A 26,770-nucleotide genomic window follows, 5' to 3' on the forward strand; every position below is an offset into this window, starting at 1 on the left:
TTTAGTGTCAATACTCCTGCTGCCATACCCCTACCGTGTGAAAGACTCTTCCTACAACTTTAAATGGATTGGGCAAAAAGCAAGGGATGATAATAACCTGACACCATTAAAGTATTTTTACTAGATTTTCATTCTTTTTCCCTTTACCTGGAGGGAATCATTATCACCACTGCAGTTTTTAACATGCTGTGAATTCATAAGCAAATGTAAAGGCATTTTGGGACTTCCCTGGTGGTGCAGTGGTTAAGAATCCACCTGCCAATGCAGGGGACACGGGTTCAATCCCTGGTCTGGGAAGATCCCACATGCCGCGGGGCGTCTAAGCCCTTGTGCCACAACTATTGAGCCTGCGCTTTAGATCCCACGAGCCACAACTACTGAAGCCTGTGCTGGGTTTAGGAGGACGGTGGAGGAGCATAAAGCTTGCAAGAGGTTGAGCTGTTTCAGTGTGAGTCCAAACATTGCTGATTTTAAATGGCACAGTCATAAGAATGAAGTAGCCAAAAATACGCCTTGCTTTGGTAACTAATTTAGTAACCAAGCTATTATTTTCTTAATAATATTTTTAAAGCTTTAGTGGTAAGGAATTAAGCAAATTCTACATTAATAAATGGTTAATTGTCTCACCAAAGTGCATCGGGTCCACGGACCCCATTCAGTTATCACACAATCCTCGGGACATGGTAATTTGCACACTCTAGAGCCCAGAGGCATCTCTTCTGGGTCACAGAGGTAATCCTCTACATGGTCAGAAGGGCCATCCGCCGTGTTCTGCATGCATCTAGAAGAAAACATACCTATCAGTGAAGGAACTGGGACAACTGAACAATGGCCAACCCATAAGGTACAAGGTTTTTCATAAGACATCACCATGGAGATGGGGGATGGGAAGCTTTGCATTTAATGAATAAAATTCTCCAAACATAAAGACGTAAAAGGATCTCTGCCTCCCATACCTAGTTGTATAGCTAATGATTTAAAAATCTATGCTTGCATGTATCATAATCTTTTAAAGTTATAGCCACTGTGTATACACTCTGTGTACATAAACTATGTGTCTTCCTCTTAAAGGAGAGGGTCATTTACACCCATATGTGATGCAGAAACTAATGAGTTCACCGAAGATATTCATAGATGGGTTACAATTTTGGAATATAATGCATGTTTTTCTTCTGAGGAAAATGGTGAATTCCATGGAGAAGGCAGATTCATATATGACGGAAGACAAGGCACACTGAAATCTCCTAGGGAGAGATTTCAGTAAGTGGTTTTGAGAAAGTAACTGATGGCATTTATCAAGTTGTTTTGTCATTTCAAAAGTAATTTTCGCTTCCCATCTGCTGATAACCTTAAAAGAAAGGCAAAAGTGAAGAGACAGTCATAAGAATAATAGCACAAATTCTCTAAACGTGGTTGTTGGGATCTTCCTATATCTTGACCTTTTTTATTCTTAGTTTTCCTTTTAACAGAACAAATTCAAACATTTTATTACATTTCATTCTATTGTAAGCAGTCATAAAGGGCTCCTTAGTCATCTCTTGGGAATCTAATTAATGTGGCTAGTACCAGACTTAACTTTTACTGTAGTTAATAATCTCTCAAGGCACTTTTCGAATAGAAGAGAAAAACTTTATCCCTCATTTGTAACTCAGAGAAGGTCAACCAAATTAATAGGTTTGGGAAGAGAACTGCATTGCAGGAGATGAAAAGGAAGGCTTGAGCTCTTAAGCCTCTCAAACCTACTGCAATGTTTTAAACTGTTGGTTGCATTACATTACCAATTATATCTGGAATGTCAACTTTTCTCAGGGATTTACAATCAGTAGGGACATTGCATCTTCACAAATCTCCTCTGCAGAATCACGTTTCTATACAGCACTGCTAATTTTAAGAGAAATGTGGTTTTCCTGTGGAACGCATTCAAAGACTGGAAAACTAAGCTGTTGGTTATGTCTTAACTGGGTTTGTAAGCTGGAAAAATAGCCACACAAATACCCACCTCTGCATTTTTTTTGATACTGAATAAATATATAAAAGGTAATCACAAAAATATGCAAATGTAGACAGACATTTATATAGTTTCATTGTTGAAGGAAAAAAATAAATTATAAATTTCTCTGGGAGAATTTTAGTTTCCCAGGAAAAAAGTTCTAGCTTCAGTGGCATTTTAAAAATGTTCTGTTGACAGCAGCTAGGAGAGGACAGAGCAGACGGGACCGTTCAATCTCCAAAGTTGGATTTGCTAAGAAAAGATTACATTAATGTGAGGCCCTGACATGATGTACAAGGATTAACTTGCAAAATTACCTATTGATTCAAAGTTAAGGACAGATGTTCAATACTCTATTAAGTAGTTATGTGCATAAAACTTTGTTTTCAAAGGTATTTCTTTTCCTTCGATTTTTACTATACAGGTAATAGATTCATTTTAGGAAAATCACAAGAAATAATACAAATTCACTACATTCTATCAGAGATAACCACTCTTAACAGAGTACTATATTTAAACATATATTTTCATTTCATTAAACAGGAGCAAACTTCACCTACTATCTGTACCATTTAGGAAAAACATCAACAATACATTATAAAAATCTTTTTGTGTTATTAACTGTGTTTCTAAGACATAATTTTTAATGATTACATTTGAATTCCATCTTTTGAATGTGCCACAATTGCTAAAAAACCCTTCTTGTTGACATTCAGATTATGTTTTATTTATTTGAGTTAGTATTAATGATACTTTTATCACTACAGAATAGAATAAATATTTGGATCAAGTCTTGAGCCCAAAGGGAAGCACTTTAAGTTCATTTGCTTTCTTCAAATTCCTGGCCTTTTCTCCTTTCCATAGGAGAAGGGATTATGCTGTGAGAATACTGAACTATTTTAGAAAACCACCACCAAGTTGGAGGCCAAGGGTGGGCCCAGATGCCCACCACAGTTGTAGCAATAAGGGGGTGCATTGCCTGCAGAAAATTCAAAAGCAACAATAGAAATAACCAAATCTGTTTGGTTTTTATTATCATCATGTGCTGGCAATTCTACAAAAATGTTAGTGAAAAAATATTCCTTCCCAGCAGGGCAAACCACTACTATTACACAGTCTTTGATGTCACACCATCCTAAAAGAAAGAATGAGATATTTTGAAACCTGCCCTCTTATAGACTCTTCTGTCCTGAAATGTCACCCAATGCTTGCATCTAACAGGACATTTGACCTTAATTAGCAGAGGGTAAGGTTTGGGAGGTATACTACTGAATCAAGAAAGAAACATTATTACACAATCAGAAATTCCAATCAATACTGATCTTCTATTTTCTCTGTTTGCATTAAAAATGTTTACTGGAAAAATAAGTTGCCTAGAAAAGTTACTGTGTTTAAGATGTGTTTGGAAATGTTGAGAATACCTATTCACAAAGCAAAAAGCAGCAACATATACACAGCCGAAGGGAAAGCCGAAAGAAGTTCATTATTATAATTTTTTTAATAACAAAAAACACAACCTGATCAAATTTTTAATATAAGAAAAATATTTTTATATTTAAAAGAGAAATTTTAAATTTGGCAGAAGATTGGTAGAAAACAGAATCTCTGTCTTTTTCTTCCCTGTTTCCCTATTAACTCATTACCTCCACCCCACCTCATCCACCTTTAAAAGTTACTCCGTAAAATAACTTGAGAGTTCAGATGGGCTTTTGAAAAAAGAGAGAGAGACTATTTTTACTGGAAGAAATGTTTTACATAGTGTGCCAAGGTTTTATGATATAAACGTTAACTTGTTCTACTTTCCTATTGAAACAGATTAAGAAATAGGAATCTTAAATTCATGAAAAATTATGTCATGAGTGAGAATGGGATTCTTCACAACAGTTGTTGTCAGGTTTGGGATGTTTTTATGTTTTTCTTTACTGTGTGTCACTCAGCAGAGTTAGAAGAAACTGGTTGTAGTTAAAGAGTGACAAGAGACTTGAGTTTGAATGCCACTGTCACTTTACTAGGTGTGTGCTCTCAGCACACTACTTAGTAAGTACTTCTGAATCTACTCTGTAAAGTGGAGATAATAAAGCCTCATATACTTGTTTCCCAGGTTTGAGACCCTTAAGGATCATATGTAGATGGTGTAGGGATAAGTTAATGAGTTAATTTAATTGTATTACAATTATTACAATAATTTAATTGTATTAGGTTTTAGGGAAGTTCTGTGAATACGACAGGGTCTCAGTTTGGAGAAACAGGATTTAATAAAGGGGACAGACATGTAGATGGATCTTTCAAAACAGTGAGGGGTATGTGGGGTATTATAGAACAAGGCTGCTCAGTAGAGCTTTCTATGACAATGTAAATACTGTGCTGTCTCACAGAATTGCCACTAGCCACCTCTGGCTATTGAGCACTTAGAATGTGTCTAGTGTGACTGAGGAAATGCATTTTATTTAATTTTAATAGATTTAAAGTGAAATAGTCACACGTGGCTAGTGGCTGCCCTACCAGACAGTGTGGTTCAGAAAACAAATGAGAGGCACTAGCCAGCGGGGAGGTTTAGGGAAGGCTTCCTAGAGCAGATGAGAGTATTCAAAAGATAGCCAGTTTGATACAAAGGATAAAGAGTTTACAAAAGATTATCACTAAGATACAGTTAGAAATATATTTGACCTTTAAGGAAGAAGTTACTGGGGTTGGAAAATCTGCATTCATTCACCTCACATTCAATATGCAGCCCTTTCCCTGCAAGAGTACCTTGAAGCAAAGCTTCCTAAAATCAGAAGGCAGAGGATGAAACACTGCTGCTGGAAGCAGATCCCTTTAGAGCTTTCTACGAACACAGACTCCATAAAAATAAAATTGAAGACAATTTCATTCAGGAGATTGGGAGGAGGGCAAGCTCATGTTGGCACATGAGAAATCGGGAGGTGGCTGTGCCTTTGCTTCTCTGTGTAACTAGGCTTGGCCTTACCTCACTTTTCGGGTTTGCACGCCCTCTCCACAGTTGTCCCGCATGTTCACAAAGGTCACCTTGCAGATGCTCCATGGCTCTGTAACCCATACGTACTGGCTGCAGTCACTGTGGCAAGGGACGACCTCATACACCTGAAACACACACGGTTCTCAATGACCTCACCTCACGGAACCCCATGAGGTAAGTGGGAACACTTCATATCACAGTTATCATGATATTCTTGTTTAGCTACTCTGAAGCCTTTCCTTTACTGTTCATTATTCTAAAACAGGAATATAGAGGATCTCTTGAGAGTTCTAGCAGTGAAGGGTACGGCTGTGTTGTATTGTGCTGCTCCTCTATCACATTGCAGCTGGAGATTGGACCTCATGGACCACATCAGACACATTCCGTACTTTCCTAGACTGACCCTTACCACATAGTATTGTAATTTCCTGGGCCATATGTCCTGTTCACAGTTTCATGTGTCTTCAATACTTAGCCCAGGATGCTTGCTCATATGTCAGGCATTCTATAGAGATTTGTTGAGTAAGATGAATAAATGAATAAAAGAATTAATGAATTAAGTAAGCATATAAAAGTAGCTGTTTTCAAATAAGTTTAATTTGGCCTGTTTTCCAAATAAGTATGTATACCAATAAGAATTTTGTGTGTGTGTTCCATATATGAAACTAAATTAGAAGATAAATAATATGAAATAAAGCTATCTTAAAACTAACTAAACTTTGGAAGCAAGGTCTGAAATTGGTCTCATATTACACAGGTACAAAGCGGTGAGGGCCACATAAAACAAAGCAAATTGTCTCTGCTCTGGTGCCCATTAAGGCTTGCAGCCCCAGGTCTGGGGTGGTGTGGTTGGCTGTTTCAGGATTTTTAGCACAATGAACCAATTATGCTCTTTTCTCAATGAGAAAGAAGAATGACTAAATAAATGAAAAAAGGACCATCATCCACTGCAACAGAGCTGACTCGACCATTAAAGAAAAATGTCTCTCTTAAAATCATTTCAAAGTCTATGATAACTCTTATTTCCTATTTTACATACACACACACACAAACTACATGAATATTTCCTATAACTATTTAATTCCAGAAAATATAGATTTAAATAGTCCTCCGGAGCCATTCTTCTGTGCAAATTTTAGTTTTACTAAACATCCAAGTAAAGTGAATAAAGTGGACCTATTCCACATAGGAATAAAAAGTGTGCACTGTTGGAGTGAGAATGTGTAATTACCGTCATAAGTTATCACCTTCACGTTGGGTGCTGTATTAAAATAGGACTAAATACTATTTTAGTATTTAGTAAAATATTACCCTACAAGTTGTGGAGAAGGGAACAACTGAAGGGAAAATGCCACCTTTCCTAATCCTTTGATGGCTTTCATGTTAATCTCCTACACTGGAGTGAATACAAATCAGTTCAGAGCCACCTCCTGCTACCGCTTTGAGCCCACCTGCACCTCTGCCTCTCCGAGAAGCATGCGACCATTAACAGGAGGGGTCATTGCCTTTTCAAGGGTGGTGAATTATGCTTGTTCTCCACTATCCCTGTACCTTAGGCCCTGATAGTAAAATGAGAAAACACATGTAATATGCTAGGAAAACAAAGGGAATAGCTGCAGAAGAAAAATTTTATGGAAAACATGTTTTCCCCTATAAAAGATAAGAGAAATAGCAGGAAAAGAAATACATTCTCTGATGTCAGGAGTAAAATGAAAACAAACAGCACTCTATTATGAACGATGAGGTTTAAAAGTTCTTACCTGGGCCTGGAGTAGTGTTCACCAGGAATGAAGAAAAGAGAGAGAAACAAAGATAAATTAAACAAAGATAAGTATATTTGATGAGAAGAACTCATGTTCTAAGTTTCAAATATTACCCATATATAAAAGGTGGGGGTTTTTTTGGTAAATGATTAGAACATCTTTCTTAGACCTTAAAAGAGAAAAACCAATTCCTTATTACTGTTTAAAATTAAGATACACAAATGAGTATTGCAAACAGCAAGTTAAGGAAAGGATTTGATGGGCAGGATGAAGAAATCAAACTGAGTAGACATCAAAATATGTATCGGGGGAATCAATATATGACTGCAACTATCTTGTGGTTCAAATTGTGAGTGGACTATCTATAGATTGATTGACTGACTGACTGATATATTGATTTTAATCCATCCATCCACCCATATTTCTGAGGAAATGGGGATTTACTTTCTCAACTGGAAAATGGAACCTCAGCGATCATTTCCAAGGCAAAGTATGACTTAATTACTGAGGAACGTATAACTGCAGTAAAAATCTATATGATTTACAATTTTCAACACTTACACAAACCTCTGCATATTCTTTACTTTCCTAACATTTTACTAACATAAATCCCTAGAAGTTTCTATTTTTTAATGTAGAACATTTGTGCTCAAAGTCAAAGATTCAGGAATCTATTATTTCTTGCTTTAGCTTTGATTTTTCCATTGTCCATGTCTCAATATACCACCAGTAGGCTGATAACAAATACTCAGATGTCCTTATCATACTCTGCATTAGATTATATCAGAGTGACAGAGAAATGGCTTAGGTTAAAGAGTTTTTAAGCAAGGACAACTTGGTACAACCAATTTGAACTTCTTCAAATTCACTATTTAAAAAATGCTAAGGCAAACATAGCTCATTTTAATTTTAAAATCTGGCTGTTCACATACACACTAAAGGTATGAAAATGTGTAGAATTTATTTGAATCATCGATAAAAATTTATTAAAATTTAAATTTACTATTGGAAATTCAAGATTTCAAAACTTGTAGAATAATATTCTTTTGTATTATAAACATTACATTTCAGTTATTCTGTTTAATCGGGGTCATGCATTTTCTTCTTTGGAAATATTCACTAGGACAGAGAAACTCGATTACCAGTAGATGGCAGCAGTGCAGTATATTATTCACCTTCAGTTGTATTTAAGGGCAAGTTCAGCAATTTTTCTTTGGGGGGAAAAAATCAACATTCTTTTGGCGTACTTTCTATGCAATTTAATTCTCCACTTTCTTGGCCCTTAATCGATTTATTCAAAAGTTATTTTTATTTTCTCTATAATTTACTTTTATTGTGATGAACAAATTTAGATTAATTTGGGAAGGCAAACGTATGGGTAAGCAGTGTGTTTGGAGATTAAAATTAGAAAATCTATGTGTGTATGAGACATACCTACATATTTAAGGTTAGTTCATACATATGAATTGGTTCATTTGTGACTTAAATTTAAACATACATCTTAATACCTACACATATTGTGTGAAATTCACTCTTTGTTAATTCACATGTAGGCCAAACACGGCAATAACTGACTGATGAATCTTATATTACATTAAACTAGTCACAATTCTCCCCATTAGACATTTTATTTCCAATGGAACACGAGTAACAGCTATGAACTGCCGCTAACAAGGTGTGCATCCGAAGTCAAAGTTCCACATAAGACTGAAAAGGCCAATCACCAAATTGATAGATTAACATATGGTTACTTTGATGCCATTTTTATATTTTTTCTTTTTTAAAATTTATTTATTTTATTTATATATGTTTATTTTTGGTTGCGTTGGGTCTTTGTTGCTGTGCGTGGGCTTTCTCTAGCTGCAGTGAGCGGGGGTTACTCTTCGTTGCGGCGCAAGGGCTTCTCATTGCGGTGACTTCTCTTGTTGCAGAGCGTGGACTCTAGGCGCACTGGCTTCAGTAGTTGTGGCATGCGGGCTCAGTAGTTGTGGCTTGCGGACTCTAGAGCATAGGCTCAGTAGTTGTGGCGCATGGGCTTAGTTGCTCCACGGCATGTGGGATCTTCCTGGACCAGGGCTCGAACCCGTGTCCCCTGCACTGGCAGGCGGATTCTTAAGCACTGCGCCACCAGGAAGTCCAGTATATTTCTTTTTTCTTAACATATTTCATATTGAACAAACTTAAGTAAATGTACAGAATATATTTCCCAATTTTAGACCCAAACCCATATACTTTCTTTGATTTTAATTTATGTACTTGGTAATTGAGATGTCTTTTCTGAGAGTCTAGCGGATCTATCAGAAAAAGACAATCTTGCTCTCAGCGCACAAATTATTGTATAATAACAGATTAAATACCTTAACAGTATTTCAAAAGTAGATTTCATTTTTATTTCCATTGAATTATATTAATATGCATATACATATAATACAGTGTACTAAATAAATCTCTTGAGAATACAGAGATCATCTATCTGATTCGGGATTTTAATAATTTACTCAGGCATTCTAAAGATAAAGTGGGTCAAATTCTTATTCAGGGTCTATTATTTATTCTTCTCTATTTTGGATTAAAAAAAGATTATTGTGCACCTAGAAAATATTTTACAATATTCCCAATGGTAGAAAATACCTGGTTGACATGGTCCAGTTTCGGGCATGGTCTTCCTCCATTATAGGGTTTTTCACGCAGCCATTTAGACCGAACCTTCACGCCACTCCCACAGGACTTGCTGCAGCGTGACCAATTGGACCACTCACTGAGCTTGCAGTCTGAGGGGCAGGGGATGATGCAGGCCTCTTCAATGTAACCTGAGTGGAGGAAAATGAGACAAGAGCCATCTCCTCCACATGTCACTTGCCTATTACTACCCACCATTCTAGCTCATTTAGAAGGTCCAAGTTTGACTTGACAGCAACATGCAAATGCAGAGATGTCTCTGTCGTTAGGGACTCAAATTAAATTCTGCAGGAAAGTAACACATACATACAGTCACTCTGTTAAAATAACAGCTGAGCAGCTGTCATATGATCTGCTTAGGATTCATGCTCACCATATTTCAACATTTCTGACTTCCTGACAGCTCGTGTTTAATTGACAATAACCTGTCTGCTGCCATATCATTCTCATGTGGCCAGACTGATACATTAAAAAAATTTTAACAGTTTTCTATAAAATCCTATCTGTTAATGTCACACAAGTTCAAGTGGCTGAGTCCATGCAACATTCTTCCTCAAGAAGAAAGCCAGAGCCTCTCAACCAATATTCAAAAGGAGCCATTTAACTTAGCACCTTATGGTTCCCCTTCATTGAAAATCAAGTCTGAGGAAGAAAAATGAAGGATGTTAAATAAACAATGCCTCATATTTTTATAGTGCTGTCAATTTCAAAGCACCTTCACACCTTGTATTCATTTGATTCTCTTGCAGATATTATAAATGTATTGGGCATGTACTGATGCTCTACTGGACAGATAAGAAAACATACAGAGAGATAACTGACAAGTGCAAGGTCACACAGTAAGAGATAGGGATAGGATTTCTGAGGTCTAGTCTAGTACTCATTCCATTAAATCTCACAGTCAATTAACTTAAGAGTCTACAGATTTATTTTGAGAAATGGGAGCATTTTCCTTGACCAGTCCCTCACTATCAACTTGGCATTTCACAGTATCAGTTTATCACTATTGTTCTCAAGGCAAGTAAGTGGAAAGAGCAAAATTCCTCTGGTCAAGAGTCGAATGTTGTCGTCTGTCATACTATGGGGAGTGGTTGTTCTTGAAACAAGAAAACACTCTGCTCTTACCATTTTACATCAACATCAAAGATTCGATTTTGAAAATCATTATAATGTAAACAACTTATACTAGGAACTCTAGGTAGATTTTTAAAAATTTTATTGAGACACAATTTATACACTATAAAAATCAGCTCACGTTCTGGTCTTTAATAGAGTCTGAATTATGCAACCATGACCACCATCTAGTTTCAGAACATTTTCATTACCACAGAAAGAAACCCTATACCTATTAGCAGTCATTTCCCATTTTCCCCTCCCTGGCAACCACTAATCTACTTTATATCTCTAAGAATTCACCTATTCTGAACAATTTATAAAATGAAATCAAACATTATGTTTTATGATTGGCTTCTTTCATTTAATGTAATGTTTTCTGGATTTTTCTATGGTATAGCATGTGTTAGTACTTCATTCCTTTTTATTGACCAAATAGCATTCCATTGTATAGATATATTTTTTTATCCTTTCATCAGCTGATGGACATTTTAGTTGCTTCCACATTTTGTATATTACGAATAATGCTGTGAATATTTGTGTACAAGTTTCTGTATGGACAAGCTTTCAATTCTCTTGGGTATATATCTTGGAGTGTATTTAACTTTTTGTAGAAGTACCAAACCGTTTTCCAAAGTGACTGTGCCATTTTACAATGACACTAGCAAGGTATGAGTGTTCCAATTTCTACATTTGTCAAAACTTATTATGTCTCTTTATTTTAGTGTCCTTTGAAGAAAAAAAGTTTTAAATGTTAATGAAGTCCAATTTATCTATTTTTACTTCAGTTGCTTGTGCTTTGATGTCCTATCTAGGAAACCATTATCTAATCCAAGGACATGAAGATTTACACCCATTTTTTTCTTCTAAGAGTTTTATAGTTTTAGTTCTTATATTTAAGTATATGCTTCATTCTGAGTTATTTTTGTATATGTTAAAACATAGGCAGTCCAATTTCATTCCTTTGTATGTGATTCCCAAGTTACCCCAGGCCCATTTGTGGAAAATACTATTTTTTCTACAGTGAATTGTTTTTGTACCCTTGTTGATAATCAGTTGACTATAAATGTAAGGGTTTATATCTGGATTCTAAATATCACTCCACTGATCTCTATACCAGCACCACACTGTCTTGATTACTGTCACTTTGTAGTACGTTTTGAAATCAGGAAGTCTGAGTCCTCCTTTGTTCTTTTTCTTCCAAGAAAGTTTTGGGTCCCTTACATTTCCACATACATCTTTGAATCAGCTTGTCAATTTTTGCCCCAAATGGCAGACTTTGATAGGAATTGTGTTGAACAGTTTGATCAATTTGGGAGTATTGCTATCTTAACAATCCAGGTACATGGAATTTCTTTCCATTTATTTAGGTATTCTTTAATTTCTTTCAGTGATGTTTTGTAGTGTTTAGTGTATGTCTTGCACTTCTTTTCTTAAACTTATTCCTATTTTATTCTTTTTATTCTAGACAGATTTAAAAGAGAGCCAACAAACACTGATTTCTTTTATTACAGTGAAATAAGACCACCTAAAAACCAGTATGACAGATCTAATCTATAAGCTTGTGCCCAAAGTGTCCTGACTTGATACAGTGTTAAAAAGCTAGCCAACTTACTACATAGTATATCCTAGCCTTGCTTTATAAATTACCTGGAACACATGTTAAAAGTACAGGTTTCTGGCAACCCCAGACATTACAATACAGTTCCTTTGGGATAGTGCCTGATTTTTGGAAATTAATATATTTTCTTGTGTTTATTCATCACTCCCTCTCTTTTTAATTGAAAATTTTCTTATTAAGTTAATTGTAGACACATATATTTGTAAGACATAATATAGAGAGGTCCCCTGCATACTTTCCCCAGTTTCCTACAATGGTAACTAAAGTATAATTTCAACCCAGATACTGAGATTGATACAATCCATTGAGTTTATTCAAGTTTCACCAGTTTTACTTGTACTTATTCGTGTGTGTGTGTGTGTGTGTGTGTGTGTGTGTGTGTGTGTATGTGTGTGTACAGGACTGAAATTAAGGAACTCTGTTGTAAGACACAGGAAGAATCAGCAAAATCTGGGTGAGTAGTAGTTTTGTGGTATATTTCTCTCTATATTATCTTCTATATTTTTGTCAAATATACACATCACCTGTTTTAAACTTATTGTAGTCTCCATACACAAAAGTGTATCTTTCAAAAGTATAAAGTTCACTGAACACATGCATGAAACCCACACTACTCCAGAACCCTCTTTTGTGTTGCCTTCCAATCACTACCTCTTCTCACATGGGCAACTACTACCCTGATTTCTTACAATCTAGAACTGTTTTACTTTAAAAAAATTTATGTAAATGGAATCATACAGCACATACCCATGTGTGCTAGCCTTCTTTCACCCTACGTTGTGATGTGAGATTCATCCATAATGTTGCATGCTGTTGAAGATTATTCATTCTAATTAATGTATAGTACTCTACTGTGTGACTATATTATGGTTTTTTAATTCATTCTATTGTTTGTGAGCATTTGGGTATTTTTCAATGGCAAGCTATTATCAACTGTACTGCTATGAACATTCTAGAACATGTCTCTTGGTGAACATACATATGCATTTCTGTTAGGCATATTCCTAGGAGTGAATTTGATGCCTCAGGGGATACGCATATTATATCAGCAAATTGTAAGTATAAAAGAAAACTTTTTAAAAGATGGGATCATGAATTTGGTATGAAGAGCAGGATGCAATGAAAGAATGCTCAAAAGTGGGAATTAGTCTCAGAGAATCTTCAAGGGGGCAGATGTGTCAGCCGGGGCTTTGCCAGCTGTGAGATACTGAAGACAGAAAGAAGATGTTAATGTTGAGTTTTGAATGTACTTCTGATATTGAAGAAGACTTTTGGAGTATTGATAATAATCAGAGGGAAGTCCAACAGAGAACTGAAAAAGTACTTTACAATAGTGTTTACCAAAATTTTGAAAAGCATAACTGTTCTTCAAACAGATTACCATGACCTACTTAAAGCTCATACTTTGACTTTAAGTATGGTTTGAGGTGGGAAAACAAGCCCAGCTCACTATCTTGAGTTAAAATATGGAGAAAAACATTCTCCTTTTCAATCAACACAGCCAGTAAATAAATCTATAAAGTGTGCGATACTTAAAAATGTAACTCCTGATAGGGCCAGTAATAATTTGTGTTTCATAGGAATAGTTTAAGAAATAGAATCAAACTGTACAAATGTGTAAAGTCACTTCCCAATGAATGCCATCTGTAACCAGATTATTTAATGTTTGTAAAAGACAATGAATTAAGAAGAAATCCCAACTATTTCCAAATATTATCAATAGCTTAGTTAAAGGACACTAGTATTTCAAAGGTAATAAATTATTGAAATATTTCTAGAATTGCATTTTCCACCTTGCTAAAGATCAAAATGACTGCAAAAGTAAACCTCTAACCTTTTTGTTATTCAGTAATTATAGTTGAAAATAGAATCACATGAGTTTTCATGTCACTACTTCAGAGTAACAGATAAATGGAAATTCTTTCTTTCCATTTTATCTGTTGAAGTATTATGGCATTGGTGAAATATGTCATGTCTGACTTTAGTCTGATTCACACTGTATTTTCAAGTAAGCAGATATAAAATTTTTATGTTGGATCTTCCAATAGAGTATTCCAGAGGACGTCTCTCAAATAAAACTAAATCTATTAAATTGTTGAAAGATACAAATTAGGCACTGAGATAAAGACAAAACTGCAAAAGAGTATAATGCTTAGCATTCCATTTTAATCTTCTAGTGTGTAACAACATTCAATAATTGCCTGTCATGTTTATCTAGTACAATTAAAACCCTTAATGCTACTAGTGAACTGCTAGATAAGCATTTCCCTGTCTTCTCTGCTAAGATCATTTGTGAGGGCAATTAACACCAAACAATCATGGGGGATAGAAGACAGAAGCATTTGAAGCATTTTAAGGCTAAATAAACTGCTGGCATCTTGTAGCAATTTATGGCTCCTGAGGAATGCTGGAATAAAATAAACGACTTCACAATTAGGGTGTTAAAACTTTAGTAGCAGGCTTCCCTGGTGGTGCAGTGGTTGAGAGTCCGCCTGCCAATGCAGGGGATACGGGTTCGTGCCCTGGTCCGGGAGGATCCCACATGCCGCTGAGCGGCTGGGCCCGTGAGCCATGGCCGCTGACCCTGTGCATCCGGAGCCTGTGCTCCGCAACAGGAGAGGCCACAACAGTGAGAGGACCGCGTACCGCAAAAAAAACCCAAAAAACCTTTAGTAGCTCAATACTGAACCTGACACATGGAAAAAATCAAACTCGTGGCTTCTGATTGTATTTTTTGTATCTATATCTATTCTGATGGCTGCTTTCAGGTTGAAATGAATACAGAACACTAGCAGGCTTTATGTGGCAACCAGAGGACTTACTGCCTTTGACATATATCCAGTCAGCTCATCCATTTGAATTATAAATGTGCAGATAAAGTAGCTTTCAGCAACCCTCACGATTACTATATTGTGCTGTAGAAAGGTGCACTGTTGATAGATTAAAGAATTCATTTTGAAAGCACGTGGAAAATATTGGTTGGTTCTGATTTACAGCTGTGTGAATGAGCAACGCTGGCACTCTATCTGAAACATCTAGATTAATCTCAAAAGAGACCTGAAAAATCTCTCCTACTTAAATGTGTGTTATATGCACATGACTGCAATCGTGAATGAGAACACTTAGCTAGAACTTTATCTACTGTGGTCCCTGTGGATTTGAAAATACTGAAAAATATCATTTAAAAATATTTTCAAAATGAACAGAATATTCTTTTGTATATATATTAAGAACTGATAACTTGAAAAGCTGCTGAAACTAAACTACTCTGTATATATCCAAACTCCTATAATTGACTGTTCTACCCAGATTCTTATATTCAATGTATGAAAAGTTATGAATCAACACTGGGCAATCAAAATTTTCATAGTGAAGTGTTCAGGTAAATTTATGTAACCGCAATGAAATGCTATTTCATTTATATTTATTTGTTTTTTATACATATGAAGGCGTATCTCTTCATATCTGCTAAATACTTAAAGATTTTCTCAGAAAATTTCAACATTTTTTTTTTTAAATAATTTTATTTTTTACTTTTGGTTGCGTTGGGTCTTTGTTGCTGCACGCAGGCTTTCTCCAGTTGTGGTGAGCGGGGGCTATTCTTCAATGTCGTGCACGGGCTTCTCATTGCGGTGGCTTCTCCCATTGCAGAGCACAGGCTCTAGGCGCACAGGCTTCAATAGTTGTGGCTCGTGGGCTCTAGAGCGCAGGCTCAGTAGTTGTGGCACATGGGCTTAGTTGCTCCGTGGCATGTGGGATCTTCCCGGACCAGGGCTTGAACCCATGTCCCCTGCATTGTCAGGTGGATTCTTAACCACTGCGCCACCAGGGAAGCCCTCAACATTAGTTTTTTTTTTGTTTTTTTTGTTTTTTTTGTGGTACACGGGCCTCTCACTGTTGTGGCCCCTCCCATTGCGGAGCATAGGCTCCGGACGCGCAGGCTCAGCAGCCATGGCTCACAGGCCTAGCTGCTCTGCGGCATATGGGATCTTCCCAGACCGGGACACGAACCCATGTCCCCTGCATCGGCAGGCAGACTCTCAACCACTGCGCCACCAGGGAAGCCCTCAACATTAGTTTTAATTGCTGTGGGATTTTGTAGCTGTTGCTATTCCAATACTGGGAGATTACCCAATGACTAGGCACCTTCAGATTCAGGTAGCATACCTATGTACGAGTTCACCATCAAGGCCATTTCTTATAGCAAACTCTAAAACTCTCTGCTGTATAACAAAGACTTTGGCTGGTCTGTTTCCGTGATTCCTGGGAGGCAGCCTCTAAGCCCTGAAATTTCCTGAGTGAGAAGGAGTATCTTTGTTATTCTTGTTGGGCCTCTTGGACTACATGTGAAATTATGATAAGAAGATGTCTAAGGAAGGGGTATGATTATACCACCAAACCAAAGACCAACCATGTGTTTAAAAGGTTGGGACTTTAAGCCACTTGATATCCTCCCAAACTCTGGGGAGAGGGGATTGAGTTCAACTGTGTGGTCAATGATTCAACTGATGCCTACATAATACGACCCCCCAGAAAGCTCTGGATACAAAAGCTCAGGCTGGTAAAGCACATCCATGGGCCAAGAGGGTGATGCCTCCTAGCTCCATGGGGAGACAACATGGACGCCTTGTGTTTGGGACCTTCCCAGCCCTCGTCTATGTGTCTCTTCTATCAGCTGGTTCTGATTTTTATCCTTTGGCTATAATAAAACTGCAATTGTAATGGTGCTTTCCTGAGTTCTCGGAATCGTCCCAGTGAATTGTTGAACCTGAGGGGGTAGTGGGAATCCGCAAATCTGTAGCCAGCTGGTCAGAAGTGAGGTTGATGTGGGGACCCTGAAAATGCACAGCTAGTGTCTGAAGTGAGAGCAGTCTTGTAGAGGACTGAGCCCCCTAACCTGTGAAGTTTGGCCCAAATCCAGGTGGTTAGTGTCAGAATTGCATTCTACTTTCAGATGTATATTTGATTAAAAAAGGAAGTAAACTTATTTATGAAAGAGCCCGTATCTATAGTTTACTTATTCAACCAAATTAAAACTTTGGGAATAATTACATACATTAAGGCATTTATGGACGTTTCACCCCAAATTTAACATTTATAACTTTAACTAATATTAAAATATTAACTGATATTAAAAATCAGAAAAACATTCTAAGAACCCACTTTGGAAGTAGGGCTTTGTCAGCAATATAAACATCGTATTTGATGGAGTGTTCAGATTATGGAATAACGGGAAATAAATTAACTTTGAAATTTAGTAGAGTGATTTTTTTTTAACTTGATCCAATGCAGGGCACTGTTCTTTCAGTCAACAAGAATCATATACTGACACTGAAGTATTTCCAAAGGATAATCTTTAAACACTAGTTTGCTGGATTCTAGTAAGTGTTAAACATAATTTTTATAAAAAGCATTCTGTGGTCAAATAAGTTGGAAAATTGTTGCGTTAAGCAGGTCTCTTCACCCCGAGCTTTCCTTCTTTTTTTTTTTTTCTGATATGAACTGTGAATCTCTAGGAGACTGACTCAGACACTGCAGTGTATGCTTATTAACTTTTTCCTATAGCATCTCACTGGACCAGTGAGAAAAAGATCAACAGATCATCATGATATGTTGTAATTATAATGCATTAAAACTGGATTCATGTTTTGAGCTGTACAGAGTTTTAATGTTTAATCAGGCCTTTTATGTCCATTTCCAGATATGGAAAAAAATGCAAAAGTCAACAAACAAAACCCCCAAACTTAAGAAAGTTTCTTTTTAAATTATTTTATACTTTAAAGTTTTAAAGCATTAAAGGTCAAACCTATGGCAAACGGAGAGGAAACTTATGCAGATAAACTTCCTGACATTTTTTTAATGACTATTTTAAAAGACCATTTTGTTTTCTGTAAATTAACTAAGATCTCCTGTAAGGGCTAAATTGGCCTTCAATGCGACTACGAAGAAATGGGATAAACATGAAGAATAACTACAAGTACAGATCTTCCTTTCAAATTTAACTTTAAAATGTCCACAAATGTGTTGGTGTGCTCTCAGGTTACTTTTTTTTTGTTTCCTAAATTTTATTTAAGAATTCACACAAAATACTCCAGATAACTGAGTTTCAATCCTCATCTTCCTCTTCTTCATCTTGATTAATCTGGAAGTAACGTAATTCGTAACTTTCTTTGCTGTTAGCAACTACGCGTAACCAATCATGGAGATTACTCTTCTTCAAATATTTTTTGGTGAGATATTTCAAATACCTTTTGGAAAAAGGCACCTCGGAAGTTACAGTGATCTTGCTTTTGCTTCTTTCGATTGTTACAATACCTCCTCCGAGATTCCCAGCTTTTCCATTCACTTTGATTCTTTCCTGAAGAAACTGCTCAAAATTGGCCGCATCCATGATTCCATCTTCTACAGGATGGGTACAGTCAAGAGTAAACTTCAGGACCTGCTTCTTTTTTTTGCCCCCCTTCACCACAAGCTTTTTCACTGGCGCCGTCGCCGCAGCAGAGGCAGAAAAGGGTCAGGTTACTTTTTGAGCCCATTGATATGGCTTATGTCTAATATATAGTGCCTTCTTCATGCATTTACCAAAGAAAATTCCTTATGCATAAGCTTTACTCACTACATGACCATTCTGATGATGCTTTGAAGTAGAAAAAGACCTATGTTTTAAGACCTATGTTTTAGGAATGAGACTAAACTCAACTAATGGGACAGAGAGCTTTACAATTATTTTGGATTGCAGGACATTAATGTAACAGGAATCTATATGAGGGTCAGTATCTTTATGAATTATGAAACCTTGTAACACAAGTAATGAACAACTCTGTGATTATATCAATAACATTATCATAGATATCAGCAAGATTACCACTCCTAGCCATTTCACTGAAATTAGTGTTATCCTTCCTCTAAGGCATTAAGGGGAAAACAGGGTCAGAGACCAATAGAAAGGATGTGGAGTAAAACATAATAGCAGAACTTGTTGATAAAGGTAAAGATAAACAAATTTTTTTGTTGCTGTTGCAAATAATGAATTGTTCTTGGCCGTTAAATTTATTTTAAGCAGTGAAACACTTTCTTCCGAAAAAGCTGGAAAGCCCAGTAGGTGTATGGGATATTCTGGAGGCTATGTTTGACAGCCTGGCCTGAGGGGCTCCATGGAGCCCAGTTTGAAAACCTTGTAAGTAAGTAACAGATGAGTTGAGGTCTCGGTGACATGGAGCACAGAGAATCAAATGATAACACCAGATGTTTTTCCATCACACACGACACGATGGTAGCTGCAGGAAAATTTCCAAGGAAAGTCTCCCTCATCACCTCTATAGTCCCCCTTCAGGGATCCTGTTAGAAAATAATGCTGGTATCCACACCTTATTTAAATTCGACCCTAGACAACTGCTTTCTTTTTGTACCCACATATCCACAATAGCCCCTTCTTTATTTCCCTGGTTCTTTAAACTTGCAACTGCTACTTCAGGAAAAGTCTGTTCCTCACTCCCTGCCTGTCTTTTACATTTGAAAGGAAAAAGATCTCAATTGTGAATGATGACTGCAAAAGCAACACTAGCTTCATCTGTACTATCAAATGAAAGATTTAAATTCTGAAATGAATTAGACATTAAAAAAAAATACCACCAACTGAAAAAGCTTTTCAGAGGAATCAGAACTCCATTTCAGCTTATTTACAAAACTCTATTGCCTTTTCTCCCTGGTTTAATCAAACATGCTCTTCCTCAAATACAAGCATCCACTACGATAGGGCACAATTTCTCACTCAATTTTGTTTCTAATTAACCTCTAATATTAAACTTATATCATCTTCTATAAAATCCCATTACAAAAAGGAATACATTCCAGGTATATTATGGTTGAGTGGTCATGTAAGTTATCCTCAGAATCTACTCTCCTCATATTCATAATTATTTTTATCAGATGTACCCTGAGTTCCACAATGTCTTCAAAGTACATGCTCTTGAACTAAAATCTACTTGTAGACTGAGTACTCTCTGAATTTTAAAAAATTCAGTTGGGCACTTGTACCACAAATACACCCAGGATGTATTCCTTTTCTAAGTTTTGTTGATGGTCTTTTTTTGTTCCTGTAAATTCTAATAGAAAAAAAACCCCACACCTGTGGCATGTATACTAGAATTTATGACTGAATAAGGCAGCATCTGGTATTTACAGTTCCTTACAACATCAAGGGATATCATTTAAACATGATACCTGCTTTAAAATCATCCACATCATAACTTCGGGAGGCTGGTGAAATAGGATGTAGATCGCTTAGGCTATTAGGCAGTAATGTTAAATGCTGCCATATAAGGGTCAGCTATAGTTATAATATGAAAATATTTTATTAAAAAGCTTTTGTTTCACTTGTAAAATTTGTAGAGCTTTCTTTTTATTGTAATACTTAGTGCTGTAGTGCAAACTACCTATGAAACAACCTGTAAGAAAGACTTTGAGTGCCAGCAAGGGTTTTACAAAATATCAAGTTTTAACGGGCATACTTTGAATCCTACAGATGCTTAGAAAACCAACTGATAAAGCCATTCATTAATGTTCAGAAGGTTCTCTGTAATATCATTCATAAACATACTAGGCAAAGAGAGAAAGCTTGGAAGAATTAATATAAATCATTATATTTAAAACTTAATGTCAAAGGGAAATTAATCTTACACTAATAAGGCATTAGACAAACTATGCTGAACAATTCAATAGTGACTACAGTTAAAAGACAAACTGAAATAATTAAAAGGGTGTAATGTGACCTACAATAAGTAGTACAGCTGCTTAAATGCCAGCATGATGGTCAAATGGCAGTACAAAGTACTGAGAATTTTAGAGTCGTTGGATCATGAATACTGAGTGCACAAAGTCAAATGCACACAACACTTCAATATAATATTGTATTCTGCTTATGAATAGAGCAGTAAATAAACCCAGAGCTCTCTCTTATTTCTCTATCTGAACCAAAAAACTTTCCTCAGGGCAATCATTAACTTGCCAATATCCTTTCCACAGAAGATCCTATAGACTCATTCTGTTTTCAAAATCATACCTACACAGGCATTCATTTTATAAAGACACATCTTTGCAAATTTCAAAAGTTCCCTAATGTTCTCTTGCCCACAACGGGTAAGCAAGTGAACTATCTCCTGTGAGATATTTTGCCTAAGACAGCATCACATTGTGATCCTCTAGGAAATGATCTTCACAGGTCTTTCACACCAAGGTTAATAAAGCTTACGATCCCTACCAAACCCTGTGAGTGTCTGCATGACCCAGAGAAGTAGTCTTAAACTTTAAATGTGTTATAGAACCCCCTGGGGATCTTGTCAGAATGCAGATTCCCATTCAGAAGGTCTGCAGTGTAGGTTGAATTTTGCATTTCCAGTGGTTTTTCTGTGATGCCTATGCTGCTCCTCTGTAGGTGGCTTTCTGAGTAAGAAGGGTTTAAATCCTAGTTGGCAAATGACAGCACAGGCTGACAGCCTGTTTTTGTAAATAAAGTTTTACTGGAACATAATTGTGTAATTCACTCATATATTGTCTATGGCTGCTTTCATTCTATAACTGCAGAATTGGGTAGTTGCTACAGAGACTTTTTAGCCTGCAGAGCCTGAAATATTTGCTATCTGGCCCTTTAGGAAAACATTTGGTAACAAGTCATCTAACCAAATAGCTGATTCTTGAGTTTCCTCATGGATTCTCCAAATTGGTATTTGATAGGTATCAAAGCAACATATTACTTTTAGGCGATAGGAGACCTATGTATATTAAACAGCAGGGGCTCAGGAAGAACAGTCATATCAGATAGGCCTTTCTGCTTACTTGATATTGACAGATGATAAAATATCACAAATAAAATTAAGTTCAATTTTAGAATATCTATTGATAGTACATGATGGCTTAAACTCCCTATAAGGAACAGCAAAGACAAATTTGCTGAGAGTAAAGACTGAAGAGAAGTGTCTGGAAGGAATTATGTAACTCAAAGAGCTCAAGACTTCAGCATCTGACATTTTTACACTTTATCCAATTTGCCTTCAAAGTGTTCCTTTGAGATAAATCTAATAGAAATGTTATTCCTTATTTTCTCAAGGAAAGATGAGTGGACACACAGAGAATTAAATGAACATTCCATACTCCCAATTAAAGTTGTAAACACAGGCTGGGAAAAAGCAAGTTGTCACAATTACTAATATAAACCAAGAGATTAAGCTGTTGTCCAAATCTGGTGTTGTACAAAGCAGGCAATTCTGAACAATAAGCTTTAAACTGGAATAAAGAGACTTACCAATATCGATATTACTGGACTAATTCAGTGGAATGGGTGTGTGACTATTATTTCTTCTACCTACCAATTAGTAGGAGGAGAGAAGCATAAATATTTGATGAATATCATATAGAAAGTTTGTGGCATGTATATAGTTTATTCCAAAGATCTTAGTTGTTCTCAGTGATCTGTTTGATTATATTCCAGAACTGTGACACAGAGGGAAGGACACCGTCTGGAAAAAAGGAAGTGTCCAAGCCTGATTGTGGATAAAATACAGCTACAAAAATTCTCTCCACCTCTTCACTCATTCACTCATTCTACAAATATTTACCGAGCACCTACTACTGTTCTAGGTGTTTGGGATACATGAGTGAATAAAGTAGTCCAAGATACCCTCATCAATCTACATTTTTGTACAGGATAAAACAAAAATAATAAATACAATAAATGAGTAAATTATATGGTATGTTATAGAGTGATACATGCTTTTGAAATACAAAAAACAGAGCAGAATAAGGGCTTTTGGGAGATCTGGGTAGGATTGAGGGGCAGCATAATAAAATTCTATCACTTATGTTTAAATGAAAGTCTTATATATGTGCACCTTGCATAAGCTAGGTTACCTCTAACATTCTTTAAAATATCAAGATTAAATGATATAATAAAAAAAGTTCCAGAAATTCTACCTCTTGTTCTGTGAAATTTTAGAAGTGATTAACTTGAGAAGTACCTAGTACTATGTGCCAAGGCAATCAATTTCTAGTGAACCAATTAATTAAGATCTCAGAGTATTCTAGCAGTAAGTAGAAAATGTGTAATTTGGTTTTTTAATGATTTATAATCTGTTGCTAATAGTGACACCATTCAAGATTTCATACCAAAAGTAAATATACATAATTTGTATTATGATATCAGGATAAATGCCAAAAATGTATTTATATATCAACATTTATGCAGGAACTATATTTAATACCATATATCAGGATGGATGAACACTTATGTGGCTCCCAAGGTATACTTTAAGATCTGATTTTTGTTGTATCGATATATTGCTTTGCAGTACAGAGTCTATTCTTATGAGAAATTCCAGACATAATAGAATTGTGCCTCGAGTTTCAGACATTAAAAAAAAAAAAAGTGACCACATGGGAAATGACCTAAAATAATATACTTAAGCTGATGAAAGTCAAACTGTTTTATCAGTATAATAACTGATAATATGATCCACAGATGGATAACATAGATTAAGTAGAAATGCCATAAGGCCACTATTGAATAGGGTAGGGGATTAGTGTCTTTGTACTGCATGCATGTGGGGATCAATTTTATGTTTAAACTGAAAGCCGTAAGAGACTTTCTTGAAAGCCACTTTAAACCCCATTCCCACCATTCATCTGGAAGCTGCTTTGGCTGAGCAAAGGCAGTGCTCATAGAAACTGCAAGTTAGCGCATGCCTAGGACAGAGCATCAAAGTGACAGCACTCCACTATCACTATCGGCATTGACAGAACAGCAGCAGTAATTCCAAACACATCAGGCAAGAGACACTCAATTTCCTCAGACTTTGAGTAAAAATGTTAGTAGACACTAAAATATCCCATTAGACATCCATCTTAGATCAGATTTAAGGAGAAAGGAGTGATGTTGGATAGACACAAAGAACTAAACTGGAACAGTTCACTTACACATCTTAGATCCTTTCACAAGCTCCATGAAGTTCAGTGCTGCCAGGGACCCATCTTTTTTTCTACATGTGCTTTTCTTCTAGAATACACTACTGAATTCTTCATGCTTTGAACTGACAGTGCTAAGGCAGAAAGTCTACTGCCTTTGGCCAATTTCAGTTTTTCTGTACTTTTATTTTCTTCAAGGGATCAAACATTTTCGTGAGAGTCACAGGATATTTTTAAAGTTTTTTTTTTTTTTCTAAAAATAAGATTGACTCTTAAGTGTCTTACTGAAGCTCTCATGCATCTAATTAACAGGTCAAGGTAAAAGCGACAATATATGAGTCATTTTGAAAGCTCAAAGGTTATGTTAAAAACAAATGATTATCTTGGTGATTCACTAAGCATAACAACTTAAAATGTGAGCAAACACTTACACGCTACATTTCAGGAGAAACATTTTTAAAGTGATCTTCACTTTTACATTTTAATGACTAACTATGACCTTCTACATTATTATATCAGCTCAGAATGCGAAGTGCATTTACATTTTTCCTGGTATCTGATTAATAGCACCTATGTTATTTGATATAGAGAATAAAAAACTCAATTACTCTTACAGAAGTTTTTCAAGGCTTACTAAACTCTTTTTAGTTATTGTTCTAAATGCATGGAATAATCTTAAACATAGCAATGCATGCATGCTAAATACTTATATCTAGAGCTTCAACATAATGGACTCTTATAATGGGGGCTTATATCACTAGACTTTGATTAAACAGTAATTATGAGCTAAGGTAAAAAATAAAAGTCAGGGTTTCTGAAAACTGTTTTGGGGACAGATTTAAGAGATTCCATAAATGTGTCACCATGATACCCCATAATGGCTTATATATGTGAGATGGTCCTCTTAGTTCATCTTGTTTTCTGAACCATATAGTAAAACTGGAGGAGCACTGTTCCAACAGCAGAAGTTACTTCAGCAAGGTTGGAGGGTAACTACCATATCCCTCTCTCCCAGTAATTTAACTTATCTTTGTTAGGTCACCTCCATGAAGAGAGGAGAATCACTGTCCAGTGTTTGCAAATATGTGACATCCATGATTCAGGCTGACCCACTGTAAACTGATATCATTCCATAATAAAAGGACAGATACATTAACATAAAAGAATGAAGAAATATTGCTTAAGGCTGACTATATTATGATGTAGAACAAGAGAGTTCACTGCATACTCTGGTCAAAACCACTCTTTATAAACTTTGGGCAATTCAATTATTGTCACAGTATTTTAGCTTCTTTTTGATTTTTTGTTTGTTTGGAAATCAAAAGTTTCCAAAGTGTATGTCCCTTTTTCTATTTCTGTTTGTTTGGGCCAATCTCAGCTTAATGAGGAATAAATGAGATGTTTGAGTTTTCACCAACTGCAGCTTTCAGTCTTTCTCCTCTGCCACTTGATATCTTAGGCACGTCACAAATCTTGCCAGTTCGGTTATTAAAAGTCTGTCTAGTTTAACACTTTATTCTCAAATTAAATTCAATCTTCTCTTCTCCTCCCTCCTTTTCTGTACACGGACTTGTGGGGATTGCTGAGCCTAATCAGTAGACTCTGGATCTGCCCCAAGGGAGGTTTCTGGCACCATTTTTGCCTACATGTAAGGCTTCCTTATCACCAACTTTGGGACTTAGTTGCCAACTTCTAGACAACAAGACAAGTGCCACCGAATGTCCTGTTATATATAAATGATACAGCAATACATACATAGCGGTGCCCCTAAGGTTCAATTTAGAACACACTCCTGTAAACTTTCATTTCTCTCCATTCTGATACACTTGCATTTTACCTCCGCCCCCGAAGACAGCAAATGTATAACAGTGAAGAAAAGTTGGATTACCATGGCTGTTACATCTGGATGTCTCCACGAGCCTGCCATTTTGATCGTAGCATGCCATTGCTTGGTAACGATATCCTTGACCACATTCCTTGATGTCTCCTTGTACCTTTATTCCCAGCAACACTTCCATTTTCCCCTCTGGCAAAATGCAGTCTGACCAGTTCCCCACAGGCTGTGCATTATACTTGTCACAGGGACAATACTGCGTCTCAATCAGGGGGTACAAATGAGAATTTTTACATTTTTCCTTCTTTTTACTTTTTCCTGTGGAGAAAATTAAGTTGGAAAATACCATCATTAATATCAAGCATCCCTAAGTTTTCTCCTTTCCTAAACATCCTTTATTTTTAACTGTATTCAACAGCAGCCTATAAATAAATGCTATTTTCCCCCTCTGTAGTGCTTTCTATGTAGGCTTTTGTTAGCTCTGGGTGCTTTGCATAGTGAAATTTCTCTTATTTTCTCACTTAAAAATAGCCCATTTTGAATAAGACACTGACTGTTGTGAATTTTACACTCCTCAAAATGATTAAAATCCTCTCAAATGATCATGTGCTTTCACTGACTGGGGAGTTTGAGGTAACTGCACAATTCTCTCCTTTATAACATAAAAATATGAAATGGAGAGAGAGAGTCCCTGCACTGACCTGTACAGTTAAGTAACTCTTTTGTTAAGTCCGAATAGATGGTTTAGTTATACAGGATTACGATTCAGAAAGTGAGGTTTTTGCATTTACTTTTCTGATTGTGATTTTGCATCTTTCAGTATTTCTGAAAAATAATC

General features: G+C 36.3%; 2 protein-coding genes across 2 annotated transcripts in view; both read right to left on the reverse strand.

The window, feature by feature from the left end:
- The window catches only part of THSD7A (thrombospondin type 1 domain containing 7A), a 456,281-nt gene that overhangs the window by 32,726 nt on the left and 396,785 nt on the right, over positions 1 to 26,770 (reverse strand). The window contains exons 13-17 of the mRNA XM_004265544.3: positions 25,987 to 26,250; positions 9,362 to 9,540; positions 6,728 to 6,733; positions 4,959 to 5,092; positions 628 to 781 (exon numbers count right to left, since the gene is read on the reverse strand). Coding sequence (XP_004265592.1) covers positions 628 to 781; positions 4,959 to 5,092; positions 6,728 to 6,733; positions 9,362 to 9,540; positions 25,987 to 26,250 — 737 coding nt within the window. The remainder of the gene's footprint in view (positions 1 to 627; positions 782 to 4,958; positions 5,093 to 6,727; positions 6,734 to 9,361; positions 9,541 to 25,986; positions 26,251 to 26,770) is intronic.
- Positions 18,188 to 18,655, reverse strand: LOC125965399 (60S ribosomal protein L22-like). Its single transcript, XM_049714833.1, has one exon. It carries the CDS (start codon positions 18,532 to 18,534, stop codon positions 18,250 to 18,252), a length of 285 nt encoding a protein of 94 aa, XP_049570790.1. The 5' UTR covers positions 18,535 to 18,655; the 3' UTR covers positions 18,188 to 18,249.

Source organism: Orcinus orca, chromosome 9 (genome assembly GCF_937001465.1).
Source record: "Orcinus orca chromosome 9, mOrcOrc1.1, whole genome shotgun sequence".
NCBI classification, from domain to species: domain Eukaryota; kingdom Metazoa; phylum Chordata; class Mammalia; order Artiodactyla; family Delphinidae; genus Orcinus; species Orcinus orca.